The sequence below is a fragment of the Uloborus diversus genome, chromosome 8 (genome assembly GCF_026930045.1).
Source record: "Uloborus diversus isolate 005 chromosome 8, Udiv.v.3.1, whole genome shotgun sequence".
Lineage (NCBI taxonomy): Eukaryota > Metazoa > Arthropoda > Arachnida > Araneae > Uloboridae > Uloborus > Uloborus diversus.
Window position 1 is genome coordinate 19,347,524 of NC_072738.1, and position 13,576 is coordinate 19,361,099.

The following is a 13,576-nucleotide window of genomic DNA, read 5'->3' on the forward strand; positions in this document are numbered from 1 at the left end:
GTTAATTACAACGACTTTTCTCGTGACGTCCGTATGTACGTATGTATGTATGCCTTGAGTATGTCGCATAACTCAAGAGCGGTATGTTCTAGAAAGTTGAAATTTGGTTTGTAGACTCCTAGTGGGGTCTAGTTGTGCCCTTTCCTTTTTGATTGCATTCGGATGTTCCAAAGGGGGTCTTTTACACCTTTTTGGGGGAAATCAATGTTAATTTCAATGCAAACTCAAGTGATGTTATAATTTATGCAAACACATGGCAATATATCGCCAAGTTTTTGGTCGCCAAGTTTTGTCCCCAACTTGGCGACAAATTTGGCATTTTTTTTAAAATCTGGTTTCAATTTGGCCATTGTTGGTGATATTTAGAGAGTTAACTGTTGAATCACATTAAAATTGCCAATGATGGGGAAATAACTTTAAATTGGTGTAAAAGGAAGTCATGTGATGCGCACATCAGCTTGTTTTTATAGTTTTTAAATTAAATATACTAGATTACCGTAAGGTGGGGCAAACTCAAGTGGTGTTATAATTTATGCAAGCACTTGGCAATATATCGCCAAGTTTTTGGTCGCCAAGTTTTGTCCCCAACTTGGCGACAAATTTGGCATTTTTTTTAACACTAGAACCGCGGTAGGGGTCAATCTGACCCAAATCAAATTTCATTTCTATTTTTTCAGAGATTTTACAAGCGGAATGACTTGAAACTTTTTGACTTTTTCTTAAATTGTATAAATACTAACCTGTAAAAGAATTAGCCATTCAGAATTTTTTATTTCCGAGATATTAATTGTTATACCTAAAACAGCGGTAAGGGTCAGAATGACCCTTCGCTTAGTAGATGCAAAACGAAACGATTCTTGGAATCGGTAACAGTCAAAACTGCTCCCCAATTGGTATGAAAAGGACCTACTGAAGGTCAAATGGGTCAAGGTTATAGAACAAGACAGGTTACTGATAAGAAAATCTAGCTTTTTCTCTTTCTTTTGTTATATGACAGAGCTGCGTTTATACTGATAATTGCAAACCATTCTTAGTCTCGACAGAAAAATGTCAAGAAAACGTCGTTTGCTTTCTGTCAAGGAAGCTCTTGAATACATGCAAGAGCTGTCGGAAAATGAGTCTGAAGATGAAAATTATGACCATGATTTATTCAGCGAAGAATATGCCCCGTCATCGAACGAAGAATGTGAATCGTCAGATGATAATTTATCTGTTGATTTTGCGACTCAATTTGACAATGATACGAATCACTTATCCGACAACCAATGTGTAACATCAAAGGCAAGAGGAAAAAAGCGTAAAACAAAATCTCCAAATATAACACTAAAATTGAAAGAAAATGAAGAAATTTTTGGGATAGATGGATCAAAATGGAAAATTATTTCTTCTGAAACTAACGATTGTGGAAGAATTTCACAACATAATGTTTGTAAAGAAGCTTGCGGCCCGACATCGTACGCAAAGCGGAACATTGATGATGAATTTGCGTCAAGCTCGTGGAGACTAATCATAAATGAAAGTATGCTTCGTCACATAAAAATGTGTACAGAAGAAGAAGCTCATAGACAGCTGGGAAACAATGATTGGACACTAAAATTAGAAGAAATTGATGCGTTCATTGCAATTTTATATGCTCGAGGTCTATACTGCGCAAAAGGCCTAGAACTTGACAGTTTATGGTCAACTATTTGGGGTCCTCCTTTTTTTCGTGAAACAATGGCAAGAGACAGATTTAGAGATATTTTGAGATTTTTACGTTTCGATCAAAAAACAACCAGATCAGAACGTTTGAAAACGGACAAATTTTGTCTAATTTCAAAAATTTGGTACATGTTTACTGAAAATTCTATCAATTGTTATAAACCCGGACCCTACATTACAGTTGATGAACAACTCTTTCCCACAAAAGCCAGATGCAAGTTTACGCAATACATGCCAAATAAACCTGACAAGTTTGGGATAAAATTCTGGATTGCCGCAGATGCTGACACAAAGTACATAGTAAATGGTTTTCCATATCTAGGTAAAGATAAGAATCGTCCTACAAATCAGAATCTTTGCGAATATGTTGTTCTAAATTTAATCAAACCGTTTGAAAATAAAGGAAGGAATGTCACCACGGACAATTATTTTACAACTCTGAACCTAGCAAAAATTTTAAAAGAAAAAAAGACAAGCTTAATTGGAACAGTAAAACGAAATCGTAGAGAAGTGCCTACAATTGTAAAAAAAATGAAGACACCCTTGCATGAAACGACATTACTAAAGCACGATGACATCACCATGACAGTTTATCAAGGGAAGCAAAAGAAAAATGTCATACTACTTAGCTCATTGCATCCAACTGTTCATATTGGCACTAATAATAAGAAAATGTTACCAGAGACGGTATCATTTTATAACACTACAAAATGTGGTGTGGATGTCGCAGACCAAATGGCTCGAAAGTACACCGTAAAAGCTGGGTCTAGGAGATGGCCTGTTCACGTCTTTTACAATATCCTTGACCTTGCGGGAATAAATTCTTGGATTTTGTATAAACAAGCCACAGGAAAGAACATTTCAAGGAAAGAGTTTCTTCAGCAGCTCGTCGAAGAACTGAGAGCAACATACATTTCAACAAAACGTAAAAGAACGTATCCAGGCATATTGCAAAGCCGGAATTTAGCCACACTGACACCCGGATCCGAAAAAAATATGTCAGTAGTTCCAAAGAGAGTGCGTTGTCATGTCCCAAAATGCAATAATAAAACTGTTGACAACTGTTTTGACTGTAAAAACCCAATGTGTGGCAAGTGCATTAAGTGTATAAAAAGGAGCTGTGTTAATTGCGTGTAACGAACGAAGAATGTATCCATATTGCTGGTAAGAGCTTTGTCATTTTAATTTAAGAATTTTTTGTAGATTTATTCATAAAAAATAAGCAAGCAATGCAATTAAAATAAACCACGGAATGTTTCCTTCTTCCTAAAATTACAGAATTTTTTTAAAATATTAATATTTTTAACATGCGCTAAAAAATTTTGCACTACAAAGTGAAATGAATAAATGATCAAAGTTAATGGGAGATAATTTTGTATCTTCCTATTATATTGTATAATCTTAGTATTACTCTTCTTCATCAAAAATATTTTTTACCTCTTTCTAAACATCAACGAACCCATTTCAAGCTTTGGGTCAAATTGACCCCTGCCCGCGGTTTTAGGTATACGGAAATTTCCGCGGTTCTAGTGTTAAAATCTGGTTTTAATTTGGCCATTGTTGGTGATATTTAGAGAGTTAACTATTGAATCACATTAAAATTGCCAATGATGGGGAAATAACTTTAAATTGGTGTAAAAGGAAGTCATGTGATGCGCACATCAGCTTGTTTTTATAGTTTTTAAATTAAATATACTAGATTACCGTAAGGTGGGGTATATTTGGGATACTGGTCTTGTCAAATCCACTGTGGTCTTTTGTTACGATGGCAGTATATTGTGCTGAGGACGTTAATCAACATTGTTTTATTTTGTTTCTGCGAAGAAAAATGAAGTTAACCCCTTTTTTGAATTCTGGTATGTGCTGAATATAATGAATAACAATGAATAAAAAATTTATTTTTAATTATATTTAAATTAAATATACTAGATTACTGTAAGATGAGGTATATTTGGGACACTTTTCAAAAAATTTCTCTGTTAATGTCTTTATTTTTAAAGTTAATAAAACTTAAAAAACCATTAATATATCAGTTGAGTATTCTTCTTAAAAGATATTGCAAAAGAATAACTCTAGTTGCTATGGTATTTCATTAAAAAAAGGAATAATAATAATAATTTGACCCAATTTTATAACATTGATTGGGGTAACATTATGACAGTGCTTTATCTCCATTAAACACAGTAGAAAATATGACTTGTACCAACACTGTAAAAAAATTCTGAAACGTTCCTGAGTATTTCCGTGAAACGTTTCGGGATTTTAATGGTTTTCATGCACTTCCTGGAAAAATCAAGTATCATTGTCAAAAAGTTTCCTGAATTGCTACAAGTCGCTCGGATGCGGACTTCTCACTGGCGTGAAAAATATTTTTAGCTCCCAGTTTAAAGATTAACTGAACGTATTTATAAAGTGTATAAGCTTCTGTCCGTCCAGACCGATAAATCTCCCAAAGGCTATGGATTGTGTAGGTAGCTGTGTTGGATTTGCGGGAGAGTAAAATTCTTGATACCTGCTTGTAATTTCAGCATAGCTTGTGCCCTGTTTTCAGTACAGTTTTTGGAGCTTCCTTCATAAGTCAGGAAGGTGCCGAGCTGTATTAGTATGCCTACATGTGTTTACTCGAAAGTTTTAGAGGCACGACTGGATTTAAACGGTAATATGTATGAAATTTTCAGAAAGCTTCCAGGATAATTTCAAGAAGGTTACTAAATTTTTCCGAAAAACGTTTCTGGTTTTTGCAAGATATGTTACTGGTAAAAATTGGGCACATCAGCTGCCTATTATTTTCCAAGAACGTTTCTGAACCGTTTTTACAGTGAATGTTACCCCACATATTATTATTATACAGGTGCATTATGTACATTAGAAACAACTAGGGAAATGAGTTTATATCAATCCTAAAATGCTTAGCAATACATTCTTCTTAATAGGGAAAACTCAGGAACACAGATATTATTTTAAAATGTGCTTTGAAATGTTTGAAAACAAACATATATTGTAATAATATTTTAACACTTTGTAAAGTTTAGCTTGGCGAGAATAACTTTGCTGTCACAACAAGTGCAGTGGGCTAGGGTTCTGACAACTGTCGTCCGGTAGCTGCACAATAAAACAATAAAATTCAAGTCAACAGACTTGGTTCCAGTTTGAACCAGAGCAGTGTGTCCCACAGGAAACCCTGTAAACTAAAAAATACCCACTGTCCCAAAGTTAGCCACATAGTCTCAGAATTAACCCATCTTACGGTAGCTGAAAAGTAAGTATAGTTATCATATAAGGATTGGCAACACGTTGGAAGGTATTACAGAAAACGCGTTAGCAATTCAAATATTAATTTGCTTGACAAAATAATTTTATTCAGTTTTCGATTACGCTCGACTCATTATTAATATGTATCAAAAGTTATGAAAATAAAGTTATGCTAAAATGTGCTTTTTAAATGAAATCATTTCCGTTAGTGCACAAAGTTAAAATGTTTTTGTGTACAAATTTCTTAGGTAACATTCATATAAAAATAATAGTAACTATGACATCATTTTTTGGTTATGGAATTTTGTAAATGTTTAGTATTTTGCATTATTGGGCATAAATATTCTTTAAAATCTTACAAGAAGCAATTATGGTGGCATGAACCTATACTGTTCACTAATTAGGCTTAAAATTCATTAAGATATTGATTCTTATGTATGTAGTTATACGTGAGACTATAAGAACAATCTAAGTTTTTACTCGAGAGAAAAAAAAAAAACTTTGAACAACAAATAAATATTCAATAGTTTAATGAATAGGTACTTTATTTAATCATCTTTAAATTTTTTGCAGTACTGCATCAATGCAGAGTCAAATTAAAGACATTTTGTAATTAAGATAAATATTTTTTTTCGTTTTGTTTTTGGTGATATTTTGTTTCGTTCTGTAATCTTGTATTACTGTTGGAACAAAAGGCTCATGTCCTAATTGCTTGCTGTCTTTTTTGCATTTTCGTTTAATTTTACATTATTATAACCAACAAAAAGTCACCATTGCAAGATATTGTTGATGAGTTCCTATTCCAAGCTATGTCTATATAATATTACTAGCTGACCCCGCCACGCGTTGCTGTGGCTGAGAATGGAAATAATTTTTTACTCATTACTTTAATACGATCAAATTAATATTTTTGACAAAGCTGGAAAAAGTTCAGTCGATTTTCAAATCACAGGGAATTGAGAATGGTCGAGTTTGGCCGAAGTAGGAACTTATTAAATTTAGTAAGTACACTGACTAACTTTTCTGCAGTAAAAGCATTACTCACCATACTTACGTATAGTAAATTTAGTAAGTATTTACTTCGGACAAACGTGCAAAATAACTTGAAAGTGTGGTAGGTAAAGTACCGGAATGTTGAAATTAAGCATTAACCAACATACAAATTTTTGTATGAACATTTTATTCATCTAAGCTTTAACTATAGTTTTTGATCAATGACTTCTCACAAAATGTACCAAATTAATTGATAAGCTATAAAAATGGAATTTTATAAATAAGGTAGATAACATTGATCTCGAACTATTTTTTCGATTATTTTAAATTACTAAAATTGAATATTATTTTTGTACTAATTTGTTCACAATATATTTGTTAATCTGTCTTTTGCTAACACGAATAGATTTGACGGTTTTTCCTTTAAACTTTCCCGTCAAAATTGTTGCTTCAATAATATTTCCGGTGATCCTTTTGATAACTATACGTGTATAATTGCAAAATTCGGATGGGTTTAAATTATGGAGAAGATTAATGGGTGAACCAATTTTCAACTGGAGATTGTGTGGTGGCATTCCTGGTATATCCAGAGAATTTAAAATTCAGTTGGAAACTTTACGAATTCGTTCTCATCAACAATTGTATCGATTGATTTAAATGACTTCAAATTACTGGGCAATAAATGTTGCGTCTAAAAGTGAATTGTGTCTGCATCAACGTTTCTTGCTGCCAAAATAGCGCGAATACCGAGGCAATTATGATTTAAAAAATAAAAAAAAATATCGGAAAATACACTCTTAATTAGTTCACTTTTCTTCTCAACAGCAATGCAGAAGTTGTCTGGCTATTTAATGTACAGTTCAATTTCACCGGTCCCAATACCCAGCAATTGCTTAAAAAATACTTGTGCGAATAGGTCATTTTGCATTTGTACTCGCATGTTCATGGTCAATCGCATTATCTCGACATTACGCTAAAAAAACGATCGTTTTAAACATGCGTTGATTGAATCGGAATAATTTGTAATGTTGCCGTGAGTCCCCAGACAGTATTCAGACAATACCACCTAAAAGTTTATCGCTGCCTATCAAATCTTGCACACTCCTATGATGTACTTTGAATGAATGCTTTTACTCATGCACCATGGTACACTTATCCCAAATTATAATTACACACTTTTGCAACGCTACAGCCATTCCGCATTTTTTCTTTAATGTTACACATTGCGTTTGGTTTGTTATGAATATATAATAGGGAACTTCAAAGCTGAATGTGCTGTTCGTCTACCATCTAAAAAATCTCAAGCAGCAATGTCTGACAATGCAATTGTCACTGCAATTTTCTGTTGCAACCGTGTCTTTGCAAGAACTAATTATTTCTTAGAAAAAAAAAGAAATAAATGTTTTCCGCTCAAATTCAGTAACCTTCCAGAAATTATCCAGAATCTTTTTGAAGAATTCAGTAGTCTTCTTTGTTAAAGCCGGTTATGTGTCCAGCACCTTCAGAGAAGATTAACGTAGGTTTAATACAATAGCTTGGTACTACCTTTCTGCTTTTCTAAGAATGCGTTCAAAGCATTAATGCAATCATTGCCAAAGTCAAGACAGACTCTCAAGCAAGTAGATCGAATGTAACTGTGCCGCAATTCTTCCACGTCTTTGTGATCCATATATTTTTTCGCTTTCAATAGAAGCATAGTTTATCTGGACGGGCCGTAATCGTACTGAAACCGATACACTTATTAAATACGTTCAGTTAATCTTGATACTGCTGGGAAAAATATTTTTTACAACGGTGAGAAATTTGCATTTCTGCAATTTGTAGCAATTCAGGAAACGTTTTGACAAAGATAGTTGATTTTCTCAGGAAGTGAATAAAATCCCCGTAAAATGCAGAAAGGTTCTACGGAAAAAATAAGTAACTTTTCGGGGTTTTTTAGTATAGTGTTTTTAGCAGTAAGTCAAAAGATGTTAGAGTTCTATCGAATAATTAACTTACACCGCCATCTATTAGGAATTTTTAGAACTAAACAATTAATACACACTATTATTGTATAAATAATATTTAGTTTGCAATAAAAAATTATAAATACTATCCTATCTCTTAAGTTGGACCCAATTACACATAGGTATGAAATTTCATATAAATCAGTTGAGTAGTTTAAGAGTTTACCCCTAACAAACATCGTGACACGAGATTTTTATATATATAGATGCAATTGATAGTGCGCCAATATTGAGCATTTGATAGTGCCTTAATCAAATGCACGCACGAGATCGAAAAAAAGTAAGTTTATGAATTTCGCACATTAAAAAAAATGTTACACAAATAAGCTAAACTTAAATTCTTAAATATTTCACATCCTTAACCAAAAATAAATAAATAAATAAATAAATAAATAAGAATTGATTCGTATACTACAGGGGAGAAAATTAATAATAACATTCATATTTTTGCATTAAAAATGGAGAATAAAAAGTGTAATAAAATACTATTGCACATGCATATTGCATTTTCATGACCGATTGCAAGAAAAGCCCAATTAAACTGTGAAGGATATTAATTTTAAGCTGAAATGTTTGCTAGAGCTGTACTGAGCTTCTTAAAAGATGCTCAGGATATTTTATATGGAAATATTCATAGAGTGGTGCTCTTCAGTAACAAATTGAAAGGTTTTATCAACGCCAGCACGACATAAAAATCCGGATTCTAAGATAAAATGCAGGAAATCGTGAATCTATTTCAAGTTTTGAATCAATGAGACATCTCTTATATTTCAGGATGAAAGCATGCTCTTATGGTTGTCAAAAGCTCTCCAACACTACTTTAACAATTTCTTTTGCTTTTTTTTTCGCAAGCACTATGTCCCTTGCAATAAAATTTGCATCTCAGAAGAAGTGTTAGAGATATCTCTTCCTGTCAAAGAAACAATTACTGTTTCAGACAGATAAGAAAATTTTATTTTGAAGCGAAATTCCCTAAGGGCTGAAGATTGTAAAGTTATTAACAATTTGGGTATATAAGATGCAAATTGCATTTTGAGGCTAAAATACGTTTTGATTTTAATTTGAATATGATTAGACTATTTTCATACCTTTGGCTGTTTCTATCCTGAAATGTTACGTCTCAGAAAATGCGATTGTATATATTTATTTATTTATTTTTTACGTTAAGAAAACACACTGATTTTTTTACTTCTGCTCAAAAATCAATTAAAGAGTCGTAATAAGTTACTCTTTTTAAAAATGGAGACATGAATAACCAATCAGCTAATATCCAATAATTCTCTATAATAACTATACAGGGTGATTCAAAAAAAAAAAAAAAAAGGTGGTGTATGACAAATCTTGTTTTTTTGATTTTTTTGAAATAAATTAAATAGTTTACTGATATATTCAGTAAGTTACCGCCCTATAGCCAGGGCTAAGGCGGAAATAAATGAAATACACCTCCAGCTCAGTCATTCCAGCCGAGGACAGTAGTTTCGTGCTTATTAGCACTCAAATGCCGGGCTGATGAGATCTAATAAGCACGAAACTGCAGTCCTCGGCTGGAATGACTGAGCTGGCGGTGTATTTCATGTACAGTAAAACCTGTGAAGTGGATCACTCTTGTAAGTTGTCCACCTGTCTAAGTTGACCGCTTTTTTCAGGCACGGAATTAGCCCTTATCATATAAATCTTCCTCTGTAAGTTGACCACTAAAGTAGTGCACCGCAAGTGGTCAACTTACACAGGTTTCACTGTATTTCACTGATAGCTTTAGGCATTTTATTACATCATTAATCAAAATATTGATTTTTCGAAAGAAATGCAATCGCTTAGCCAACGCTCGATACTGAATTACCAAGCGATCTACCCGAGGTGAATTACTTCTGAGATGACGCTGAGTTAGCTAGTGACATTCCAAATCAATACAAGTTTAAAGTTGCGTTTAAACTGCACCGAAATTAAATCAAATTTTCTTCCAACGCTTATAAGGCTGTCTTGTTATTTCACTATAACGCATTATCTTAAACCACTGGTAATGAAATCGCATTACGTTTGCTTAATGTCAACAGGCCTTAAGCATAAGTTTTTAAAAGAGTAGGTTCTTATGTGCCTCAAAACTCTAAATATTTGTTGTTTCTTTTCTAGCATCAGAACATAGAAAAAAGAATAGCAAGTAGAAAAACGAATTTTACTTAAAAATTTAGTTGATACTTATAGTTTATGATGATGACTCGCAAGCATAATTTTTAGCAATCGCTTCTGAAACTTTTGGTATGCAATTGTATAACTTTTCACAATATTAAAGATTCAATTATTATTTGTTTGCAATTCTGAAAGAAAAGTCATAAAATGAAGAAATACAATTGCAATTATATAACTTTTCACAATATTAAAGATTCAATTATTATTTGTTTGCAATTCTGAAAGAAAAGTCATAAAATGAAGAAATACAATTGCAATTATATAACTTTTCACAATACTAAAGAGTCAATTATTAATTGTTCGCAATCTTTGAAAGATAAGTCATAAAATGAAGAAAAGCAACTTAAATGTAAACCAACTTACCTGAATCAATTCTAGAATCACCATTAAAAAGCAGTTGAGTGGCCCATTTATTTTGATAAAATAGTTATCTGCGTATAAAGCGCCATGGTTCGTTTATGAGATTCATAAAACTGCAAAGAATAAAACTTTAATCGCTAGTACGACATTAATACTTTTAAAAACAGATATTCTTCACAGCCAAAACATAATAAATCATCATCCCCAACGCTCATAGACAGAAAACAACGACAAACCATTAATATAAACGTTATTCTTAGAAAATAAACGAGACAGAATCTGCGGGATTTAAATGTCACTCAAGCTTTATCGTGGTATTAATGCTCGCATTCCGGAAATCCTTATTTTTAAAGGCTCATTTATAAGGACTTAGCTTGGACCTGAACGTGCATCGTTTTCGGAAAGCAGGATTTCAATGACTGCACTGCAGTTGTTCTTTATATTGTACCCTTTAAATTTAACTATTTTATGACATATATATTTTTTGTATGTACTGTGTTGGTCGATTACCTATCAACAAAAGGTATAAGCCGATGCCGACTAACAGGCTTATTATAATATTAATAAATTTTAATGCTACAATTTTTTCATAGTATTTTTTTATACTTTTTTAAATTTATTTATTTGCTTTGAAATCTAAATTTTAGTACTGTAGTTTTGAAAAAAATATATGCATAAATTCAATTAAAAAATAATTTAATAATTTACCCTTTTAAACTATTTTTTTACTATTATTATTCTTAATTAATAATGGAAAAATATAATAATGGTAATAATACTTATTGAGTACAACCTTTTGTTGAGGAAAATTGCATTTATATTTATTGTTTATCTACTCATTTAGCTAAATTTCTAGTTACTTTAAGCAATATTTTAAGCAATTTCTAATCAAAATGTCTGCCTATTAATTGGAGAAATATAGCCAATTATAAATAACCGTCAATTATGGCCGATTACCGATTACTGCCTCAAAACGTATGATCTGGTTTGTCACTGGAAATAATTGGACGTTTTGGAATTTTCTTAGAGCTGAAAAACAAAATATCTTCAACGCAAATCATGGAACTATTATTACGTATACAATGATTGATATACCCATAAAAGTAAAACAAAATGTTGAGGAATGTAGAAAGTTAAGTATAAAAATATTAAAATATGAAATTAAATGATGACTCACCATTTAAATCAATGGCAGGTGATCATGTACTCTTGAGTTAAATCATCGAGAGAAATGCGTTTAGTTTTAACTCCACTTATGCAGCATAACTGACCGATTTGACTTCAGTTGTGTTAAGCCGTTGAAAACTGTCCTGTTTCAAACTGAAGCTGTGTCTGTCCTTCTGCAAATGATTGCTTTGAGAAATCAATAAAAACTTTTGTGCAAGAAATAAACCGTAAGGAATAACACATTTAATGCACAACTGATGCAATAGGTTGCAGGCACGCGTTTCGGAGTTTCAAGGAATCCCTTTTCCAATGTAGAACGGTGTCAGCTTTGATGTGTTAAAATCCTCCGGAAGGCGGCCAGGTGAACCTTTGTAATGAAACTGTTTAATTTAAAGACCGGATTTTATGATATTTGCAGCATTTTTCTCTTGTGGGAAATGTTCAGCCATAGTAATCTTTGTTCTACCTAAGCAGAGGGGAGTGCTTTAATTTTTATTTCATTTAATGTAAATGAACCATCAATGCTCAATGTCGTTAGATATATTTTTGTTTTCAGTTATTTTGATTACCTTTGATTAGTGGCAATTTTAGTTTATTCCTTTGGCATTGTTGAAGCCCTAATTATTCTGGTTTGAAAATAACAACATTTTCTTTGTATAGTTACCCACTTCCCTCATTTCTAACATAAGGAACATTAGTGTTGCTAAGCCGAGTATTACCATGTATTCTAAATGGCACTTGATTTTTTTTTTATTGTTTTAGTTTCACGTGATTCTTCTTTTATGAAAGTTTATTGAATCAATCATTTTAGCTAATTTTACATATTTATAATGTTTCAAGATATTGTTACCATTGAGAAAGCGCCTCTATTTCATTCAACTTTACTACACTTCTCTACTGCAACTTTAAAAGCATTTATATTTATTGCTTTCTTAAAAAGCATTGTGGCGCAACGTAGATATTTCACTCTTGGCTCAAGAATATTTATCATGGAATTTGTTTTCAAGGGAAAGGAATTCCTGCTTCTTCTAAATTTTCTGATTTCCGTTCATTTTTTGATATTTTGCTTTTAAATTGTATGAACAGTTGTTGCATGCATTTTCATATCAGTTTTTTAAGAGAAATATTCCCATTGTCTAGCAAAACGAAAAAGAGACCGACTCTAATTATAAGTAATATATTTATCCCTTTACTGTCATTTTTTTTCTTTTCTTTTTTTTTTTTCATGCAGCAAAATAATCCAGGATTGCATTTCGCACGGAGGGTTTTTGGTTGGTTTATTCATTGATATTTTGCATGCAGTACCGATATTAATGCTGCCTTACTAAACAAAATATCTATAACTAAAAGAGCAAATTTAAGACCCTTTAAGAACCTGGAGACATAAGCGTCTACAATCGAATGTAGATAGAGCTAAAATCTAAACTCAAAGATGAATGGCATAAAAAAAGATCCCAAACTCTATGGAAAACCAGTTTAATCCATTAAAACAAGAAAAAATTTGGTAATTCGAAGACATATCTCCTACACAAACTTCTAAATGTTCGTAGTTTTTATCTTATTATGCTTTTTTCTATGTTGGCCTTAATGATTTAATTCAGGGTCAAATATTGATCTGGAATATTTTCTGTTAATGAAATACTTACAAATGTTTTTTTTTGTTTGTATTTAACGCAAATAATTATCCATCAAAGGCCTTTTGGATTTTAGTTTTCCCCAATTCTTTTTTCCAATTGTTTAAAAATGCCTTTACATTTTTACTCAGACAGTATAACACTCAACCAAGCATTAAATGTTGTGAATGCATCGTACTTCTTCCGAAATGATCCTTATACGAGGAAGAAATACTTAAAGAAAAAAAAATGTGCTACTCCTTTTTCCCAAAGGATAGCTTTAATAGTTCTACTCTG

At 32.2% G+C, this 13,576-nt stretch overlaps 1 protein-coding gene across 1 annotated transcript; it reads left to right on the forward strand.

Moving 5' to 3' along the window:
• The first annotated feature begins 1,047 nt into the window (after nucleotides 1-1,047).
• Nucleotides 1,048-2,838, forward strand: LOC129227950 (piggyBac transposable element-derived protein 4-like). Its single transcript, XM_054862573.1, has one exon. The coding sequence runs from the start codon at nucleotides 1,048-1,050 to the stop codon at nucleotides 2,836-2,838; it is 1,791 nt and encodes a 596-aa protein (XP_054718548.1).
• The last annotated feature ends 10,738 nt before the right edge of the window (nucleotides 2,839-13,576 follow it).

Excerpts from the sequence above, each read along its gene's own strand:
- LOC129227950 (XM_054862573.1), top strand. The coding sequence starts at position 1,048 with ATGTCAAGAAAACGTCGTTTGCTTTCTGTCAAGGAAGCTCTTGAATAC.